This window comes from Notamacropus eugenii, chromosome 6, assembly GCF_028372415.1.
Source record: "Notamacropus eugenii isolate mMacEug1 chromosome 6, mMacEug1.pri_v2, whole genome shotgun sequence".
Taxonomy (NCBI): Eukaryota; Metazoa; Chordata; class Mammalia; order Diprotodontia; family Macropodidae; genus Notamacropus; species Notamacropus eugenii.
In genome coordinates this window covers 91,787,283-91,796,179 of record NC_092877.1, presented here as the reverse complement: position 1 = coordinate 91,796,179, position 8,897 = coordinate 91,787,283, and the positions used below count along the sequence as shown (strand labels likewise).

Below are 8,897 nucleotides of genomic sequence, written 5' to 3'. Positions count from 1 at the left end.
TTGTTGTCTTATTAAACAATGAAAGTATAACATGTTTGATCTGTTTTACAGGAAAGTTTACAAGCCTATAGAGAGAAAGAATTAAGTGATGCAATTTGCTTTATTTTTAGAGACTTCATGGAAGGCAGTGCTTTACCATATGCAGTTTTTAAAAATTGCATAGCTGGAACTCTGCACTATAATATTTCCTAGCTTAGGACTTTTTTTTAAAAGAAAGTTAGCAGGGGAACATTGTACATAGTAACATGTGTAACGAAGAACTGTGAATGACAGCTATTCTTAGCAATACAAGGATCTAAGACAATTCCAAAGGGACTAATGAAGCATATTATCCACCTCTAGAGAAAGACTAATTTTATTTGAATATAGGCTGAAGCATGCAATTTTTTATTTTTTTCTTTCATTCTTTCTTTTATTTTCATTTTGTACAAAATGACTAATATGGAAATATTTTTACATGATTGTACATGTATAACCTATATTTGATTGCTTTACCATTTCAGGGAGGGATAGAATTTTTAATTCAAAACTTCAAAAAACCAAATATTAAAAAAGTATTTTAACATGTAATTGGGGGAAATGAAATATTAACATGAATAATTTTATTATATATTATATAATGAAATATTTTATTAATAAAAGGTTAGGATGAGTGAATAAAAATGAAATGGCATTTTTAGCATTCACATTCTGAATATGAGGAATAGAAACAAGGTATAATATTCCTTTGAAATTAACATTTGAATCAAATATCATTTCTATAACTTCATTTAGGAGAACAGACAGATGTGGGGAACCTGCAGCCTCGAGGCCACATGTGGCCCTCTAGGTCCTCAAGTGAGGCCCTTTGACTAAATCTAAACTTCATAGAATCCAAACTTCACAGAAGCCAAAGGATGGCACTTGAGGACCTAGAAGGCCACATGTGGCCTTGAGGCTGCAGGTTCCCCATCCCTGGACTAGGTTCTAATGAAGCTCAAAGATTTATTTTATAGTAGTGGTGACAAGGTTTAGGGGTGCTCAGGACTCCAAAATACTGACAGTCTGGGTTGTGCTTGAATGAATTCGACTCAAGCCTCCTTAAAGCCAAAAAAAACAAGTTTATTAAAGATTCGCCAAACTGGGTTGGCTCTTAAGGAGCCTAAGCACTTGTAATGCTTGTACTCATGAGCGGCCCAGATAGAATCTCAGGTAGACAGAGTCTGAGCTGGATTCAATCTGAGCGCCTTCATGGAGGTGAGATGGAACTAAATACAGAAAAGATTATGGGAGGGATCTGGGGGGTGGTCTCGTAGTCTAGGGTGATGGGAGGAGGGGTTTAGGAAGGAATCCAAGGAGGGTCAAAGGCCGGAAACAGCTGGAGGCAATCAAGAGATATCAGACAATGGAGGGTTTGGGTGGGAAGCAGGTGGGGCAATCAAGAGGTAACAGATAATGGCCACAGATTTGAGTATGAAAGGCCAGGTTAAGTGGGGAGATTCAAGGGGAGCTCAAGGAGGCTCCCAGAGTCTGAACTCCATCAGTGGTACTCCTTTCTGAAATTTAATTCTTGACTCCCAGGACTAGTTCTATCCTGAATTCACAGTCACCTCAGTTCTCTGCTGAGAATTCAGGTTCCTTGCATCTGCTTCCTGTCCCTGACGTGTCTGTATTGACTATGTCATCTCTGTCTCTCTTTTTCTCCCACTGGCCAAGTAGATACGAATCAAGCTGCTATAGACTACTAATGAAGTTCAGGGAAAGTAGAGAATCTCTTCTTCCGTCCTGTACTCTTTGGAACAGGGGAATCACATTCCACAAAACCATTCCCTTCCTTAAATCTTTTGAGCGCTTTCTGGTTTCTGGTGGGCCAACACAGAGTATGGCCAATGGCCATGTGTTTTCCATGGAGAAAACTTCTTCACCTTATGGAAAGTAATAGCAGACCACAGGCTTTCTTTGCACTTAATTGAGCGTATTAACTACTCCCTAGCTGTTATTAGCTCCTTATTTTCTGCGATTTCACCAAGAGAGCTGGAAAAAGGAAACCCAACTCCTCCAACCTTTCATAAAAATGGAAAAATTTTATTTGGATAAAGGTATTAGACAAAAGCTGTGAGACGAAAAAGCAGAACTGCCATTTCAGTGGACTCTATAGACAGAACATGAATCTGCATGTTCTAGAACAGTATTGATATGTATATATTGTGGAAAGAGTTTCCTAAGTGGAGAAGTAACTAGGAACAGGTCTAAGGGGATGTAGGATACCTCCTTGGTGAGTGGGATAGGTTTAGTGAAGACTTCTCAGATTGTAGCTCTTCTCCCAGGGGTGAGGTAAGACTGAGAGGCTCAAGGTTACTATATTTTTAGAACAGAATAATTCCATATAAGAATATAAAACTGTGTAGTACATTAGGGTCTCAATGATTGGATAAAGTTTACCTAATTCTTCAATGTCTTCATTTCAAAAGGGATTGGTTAGATTTTGTGTCTAGAATGTAAGATCATATTCTCAGCTAATGAGAATAATGGTCAGTGGGGGGGGAGGGACTTGCGTTAGAGTCTATATAAATCACTGCCCTTTCTTTGTCTTTGGCTCTCCTACTCCAGGTGAACTGCTGTAGGATTGTCCAGATTCTCGAGAATCGAATAAATCTCTTTTCTGTCATCACTTTGAGAGGCCTCTGAGTAATTGATTTATGTAGGGACCTGAGCCATCCCACACATTGGGGATGGAGAAGTTTGATTGCTGTGTTAGGGTTTTAACATTGCTGAAAGATTTTGCATGCCCAAAATGGGAGAGGACGATAATGTGAGTCTGGGGGAGGAAACTTGCCCTAGGATAGGGCTCTAAATTTTACCCCTTTGGTGAAAATCTCAGACTTAATTAAGGCTTTGTTCCTATTTGCTCTTAGGTATTTTTACAACTGTAAGAAAAACTGTGAATAAAGCCTTCCTAAGATAAAATGGCCTTCTTTTCTTGATGAAATGGCATAGTAAACCTATTCATTTCTCAGATAGAAATAACTCTTAATTTTTTTGAGTCCCAAACACATAAACATATGAAAATGAAGATGGCAAGGTCAAGGTAGGAGATAGAACTACGGGACGATTTCCTCGGTTTTGATTAACCTTTGATAAGGACACAGTTGAAATGTTGCATTAAAAAAAAGACTTTGAGATGATTTAGACAAGCACTGATGAGATGGGTAGGGATGAGATGAGCAAAAATGAGAGAATATTTTGAAAAATGTAGGTAGAGAAATTGTAAATGGCTGCACACAAATTTACACTGATCAATATTCGGACCATGACTGATTGTGCTTGTCTCTGAAATATGTTTTGTGAGCTTGATAAAGATGAGATTTAGTGATACTACAGAAATTTACCAAGATTTTTAGGAATCTTCATAATAGTAAGAAGAAATAGATGGGAAAAATGACAGCATTACGGATAGCAAAAGATTTCTGTTGTTTATTTCAAGATTAGATTTTTTTTTTCTTTTTGGATTTCTCACATCATCCTTTTTATTAATAAAACTAGGCTGTGAATTGCAAGACACAAGTTTGTACATTTGGCTCCCAGGTGGGATAGGGCTGAGGTCGGCCCACCGCACCCACATACACACACTATTATAAATACAGGTCCTGCCCTGATCACAGATCATGGGAGAGCAGGAGGGGAAGATGGACAAGTCATTTTATCCAGAGTCAAATGTTTCTGTCTGGTTCTGGTGATAATGTTTAATATAAAATTTTGGAATAATCTCTTTGTTCTCTCTGAAGTAAATTCAGAGAGTGCCTCTTCCTATGTCAGCAAAAGCCAGCCAAGGCTGACTCTCCATTCCTTAGGAGACCTTTAACCTAAGACACTATCTTGAATGGTAAAGAAAATGTAGACATCTTAGGTCATAATTTCTATTGAACTTTGTTTACCCTTCCCTATGTCAGTTATCTGTTTAGGTCAGGAAGTCTGCCACTTACTAGTGGTGGGATTTCCTTCTTCATCACCGAGACATGTGTTTACCCAGCTGGAATCCCAAGGCCTGACCAACATTACTTTGTTAATTGTCTTGTCTTACTAAATTTATGATTTGTTCAACTAGGAGAGTTCCTTTCTCACAGCAAAATGTATATAAGCCAGAAGATTTCTGCACTGGGTAGCCAGAACATCTCTGGCTCCATAATGCATTATGTTACCGTTATCTTTAATAGGGAATTGATCAATTAATTAATTAAATCATAAAATGTATGCATTAGCCTGTTGCCTTTTCTTAACAAAGTTTTCAGGTCAACACTGGGAAGTGGGGATACTGCTGGGATGGGGGAAAGGAGGTAAACAGAGGAAGTGATGAGGTTTATGGTGAGGGGGGACCCCAAAATACCGAAGGTCCGGGTCGTGCTCGAATGAATTCGACTCAAGCCTTCTTAAAGCCAAAGAAAACAAAGTTTATTAAGGATTCACCTAATTGGGTTGCCTCTTAAGGAGCCTAAGCATTTGTAACGCTTGTATTCACAAGCCGGCCAGACACAATCCCAGCTAGACAGAGTCTGAGCTGGATTGCATCTGAGCGCCTTCATGGAGGCAAAGTGGGACTTAAATACAGAAAAGAGTATAGGACGGATCTGGGGGCTGGTCTGGTAGTCCAGGGTGATGGCAGGAGGGGTTTAGGAAGGGTCTTGAGGAGAAGTCCAAGGAGGGAAAACAAGGAGGGTCAAAGGCTGGAAACACCTGGAGGCTATCAGGAGATAGACAATGGAGGGTTTGGGTGGGAAGCAGGTGGGGCAATCCAGAGATCTTGATAGGGGTAGTATGGGAATGGGGTTTTGATGGGATCAAGGGTGGGGAGTGCAACAGAAACCTGAAATGATAATGAAAAGCCCATGGGCTTCCTGAGACTGCTGAACAAATGGGAAGATTAGATTTGAGTAAGAAAGGCCAGATTCTATGAGGAGATTCAAGGGGAGATCAAGGAGGCTCCCAGAGTCTGAACCTCATCAGAAGCAGGGGACAGGGGGTGCTAAGGGGGCACCTCTGCCGCCTGCATTTTCTCTTCTGCCCCCTCTAAAAGCCTTCATAAATAAAACTTCACAGTAGCTAAGAAAATACTAACTACCCAGCATTCCCAGGGCCACCTGTCCAGGGCATGGGGTCTGTGACTGGTGCTCCAGAGGAGAGAGGTGGCTGCTCCCCTCCAGCCAGGGCCAAGCCACTCAGGGCCAGGAACCCTGGGTCCCAGCAACTTCTCTCCTGGGATGCAAGGGTTTGGGAGCAGGTGGGCCAGGACATCCACCCTCCCAGGCATGAAAGGGTTCCATAGAGGGCAGTCTTTGAGGTAGTCACAGTGAACTGCTTTTCCTTCCTAAGGCTGGTGGGTTTTGGGAGGCTATGAGATGAGAAGCTTTCTAGGGGCTGGCCAAGCATCCTTGAAACCCCTGGCCATGAGATGCACCAGCGGGTCTCTGAAAGCAGCAGGCATGGCTGAGCCCCTGGAGTCCAGAGAGGGTTTTAGTGGTGATTGAGGCGGTTTTCTCTGGAAACTTGTCTGTGCAAGGGCGTTCTATGAAGCTGGAGGGGCTGAAAGCCGTAGGCCTACAACACCAGCCCCCCCCCCACCCAGGCCCTGTGTCCCTGGGACTAGAATATTTGCCTGTGTTGTACCTGGGAAGCAGAATGTTGAGAGCCAGAGGGGTCACTGGGGCTCCCCTACTCCGTCCCCCATCTGCTCCATCCCCAATTAAAGAAGAGGCAGCTCTGTCTCCTGGTGGAAGGCTGGCACTGAGCGTGGAGGTCAGCGAGCTCCCAAGCGCCCTTCCCCCAGGGGCCCCTGCAGACATGCCACTTGGCACAGCCAGAGAGGTCTCTGAAGCAGCGCTGGGCTGCGGGCTAGGGCACCTGGAAACTGCGGGCACAGGTGAGGTTACTGTGCACCAGCTCCCACATGTCCAGCAGCTCAGCCGGCAGGAGCTTGTGCACTACGAGCATGGAGCGGAAGACACATGGCTCCTTGTTCATGGGGCTGCTCTTGTTTCGCGTGATGCCGAATGTCTTGAAGCCCGTGTGGGCCTTGGGCCGCACTCGGAGCAGCTGCAGGCACATGCCCAGGAAGACGTCGTCGATGGGGAAGAGCTCCAGGCTCTGGGAGGCGCGGTGGAGGCGGCGGGCCAGCCCGGCTGCCACGAGGAAGCCACCGCCGCCCGCGTAGGGTGGGTACAAGAGCTCGCTGTACAGAGTGCCGGGGATGTAGTACTTGCTGCCCTTCTTGCGGATGGGCCGTGCGCGGTACAGGACGTCCCCCACAAACAGGTCCTCGTCCGGCCGCCGGTGGGCCAGGAACTCCAGCAGGTTGTCGGGGCTGACGTACACGTCGTCATCGCCTTTGAAGATGAAGCTGACCTGGGGGCAGAAGGTGTCCAGCCACTTGAGGAAGTGCACCTCCTTCAGCGTCAGGTTGAAGAAGCTGTCCAGGAAATCCCACTGCAGGATGTCCCGGTAGAGCCGGTCCTCGTAGGCCAGCAGCTGCTGGTAGTGGGCTCGCTCCCCCTCCTTGGCTGCCGTGCCCAGGAGAAAGAGAGTGCGCACGGCGCCCCGGCCACCCTCAGCTGCCCGCTCACGGCCCCAGGTGCGCCGGATGGCCTCCCGCCGGTCGTGCTGGGTGATGATGGACTTCACCACCACCAGCAGGTAGACGCCCCCTTCGCACTTCTCCGGGTGATTCATCAGGATGGGGAAGTAGCGGCAGTGGCGGTAGAGCAGAAACTGCTGGAAATGGGGCTCCAGGGCCAGGAACCATTTCTGCCCTGTCAGGTTGGTGTTGGCAGAGCAGTTGGAGACCGTCACGTCCCAGGCCGGGGGTGTGCCCTTGCTGGGTGCTGCGGTCGAGACCTTCCTGGGCAGGCTCCAGAATCCAGAAGAATTGGAGAAGTTACTGGTGAGCTTCGTGGCCTTGGCATGCCTCAGGTCGCACCGGGAAAAGTTCAGGAACTGGCCTGGGGTCAGGCCTCGCTGCAGCGCGGTCAGGGTCGTGAGCACCACCACGGACAGGCACACTGAACCGTAGATGGTCTTCTTCCGCCGGAGCATGTTGGGCACACTCGGAGGGTGGCAGAGAGTTGGCTTAGCCAGGCAGCCCGGCGAGAGGGAAGACAGAGCTGCTCAGCTGCCGCCTCGAGATTGTATTTCCTTCTCTGGATTGCTGAAACATGACAGCAGGGAAGGAAGGATTGGGAATGCAAAGATTAAAAGGAATAAATTCCAAATCCACCCACATCAGGCAGATTGCATTTGTTAGCATGACGAATTCTGTGAAATACTGTTAAATAATAACTTTTTTTTGGCAAGTTTCCAAAACTTATTCATGGTACTCCATAGAGTTATCTAAGGAGTTCAAACTCTTAACAGATATTTCCTCATTCTCTCTTTTCCTTGAGTGACCTTGATTGTTAATCTGTTTCGAAGGATTGCAGATAGGGTGGAAATGCAGATTTTCGGTGACTTGTTACCTGCAACAAAGAAGTCTGATGAAAGATTTAGTTTAAATCCATTTGGTATTATACTGGCAGAAATTAGATAGAATAATTTGTGGTTCACTTACATTTCTTGTATGAGGATTTATGCTACCCCAAACTTCAGTGTGGTGATCGTTAAGGATTCTGTAGCACGAACTTGAGCAATAAACGCTTCCTGTTTCTATCATGGAGATTACCAAAAGAATTTGCTTCAATTTTGTGGCCATAGGTTCGGTTCTAGGTTCTAGGACTGGTTCTAGAACAGTTTGCCTCCAGGTTGCCTCCACAAGACTTGGAGCCCCCACTGTTTCAGCCCCCTGAGCACTGAATGTTTTGGTAAAATCTTGGAAGTGACTCAGAAGGATGAGTTTAAATGGCAAATGATAGTGATTAGAGGCTTTGTACAACAGCAAGAATAACTCCATTCTAGGGATCTATCTAGTGGTGTCAGTTCGGCACATCTGAACATTTGATTGGTCAGGTAATTCAGTAATGATCATATCTTTAAAAATTGGTTTAATGTGAAACAAGACTAATTTGTATTAGAAAACAGATTTATTAGTTTATGGAGGGGGTGGAGGTCTTTGGCCAAACATTCGCTTTCATGATGAATATATCTACTCAGAATACTCAGTTGAACAATCAAAAGATTTCATGGTCAACATAGAATAAAAGCAAAGGGATTTGTATTGCCACATATTGATATTTTCATTAATCTAGTGAATAACATTTCCTTTTTTCTTTCAGAGCCATTTTATTTTGTTTTATCCACTTAATAGTATTTTATTTTTTCTATTATACGTAAAGATAGTTTTCAGTATTCATTTTTATAAGACTTTATAAAGACTTTATAAGACTTCATAAAGTTCCAAATTTTTTTCTCCCTTCCTTTCCCCTTCCCCCTCCCCAAGAGAGCAAGCAATCTGATATAGGTTATACATGTACGAGCATATTAAACACATTTCCACATTAGTCATGTTGTAAAAGAAGAATTAGAACAAAAGTGAAAAACCATGAGAAAGAGAAAAAAAAATAAAAATAGTACACTTTGATCTGCTTTCAGACTTCATAGTTCTTTCTCTGGATGTGGATGGCATTTCCCATCATGAGTCTTTTGGAATTGTCTTGGATAATGGTATTGCTGAGATATGTTTAAATAGTTAATAATTGCACAATGTTGCAGTTACTATGTACAATGAAGAACATCTTTTTTCATTGAATAGTTTCAGCCACATAAAAATTCTTGCTTTCCATCTTTCCTTTTCTAAAGAGTTATAGCTTATAATTTTCTAAATTTTTACCTAATATCAATATAGCCCTTCATAATATAATTCTCCTCCCTCCCTCCATTATTCCCTCCCTCCCTCCTTCTCCTCTATCTGGATGGAATGTGTACTTACACTTCTATTA

The 8,897-nt window shown here is 44.0% G+C and overlaps 1 protein-coding gene across 1 annotated transcript; it reads right to left on the bottom strand.

Annotated features, from left to right (window-relative positions):
* Window positions 1-4,387: 4,387 nt before the first annotated feature.
* LOC140510490 (UDP-GlcNAc:betaGal beta-1,3-N-acetylglucosaminyltransferase 7-like) lies at window positions 4,388-7,128 on the bottom strand. The gene has a single exon (XM_072619204.1). It carries the CDS (start codon window positions 7,060-7,062, stop codon window positions 5,866-5,868), a length of 1,197 nt encoding a protein of 398 aa, XP_072475305.1. The 5' UTR covers window positions 7,063-7,128; the 3' UTR covers window positions 4,388-5,865.
* Between the last annotated feature and the right edge of the window lie 1,769 nt (window positions 7,129-8,897).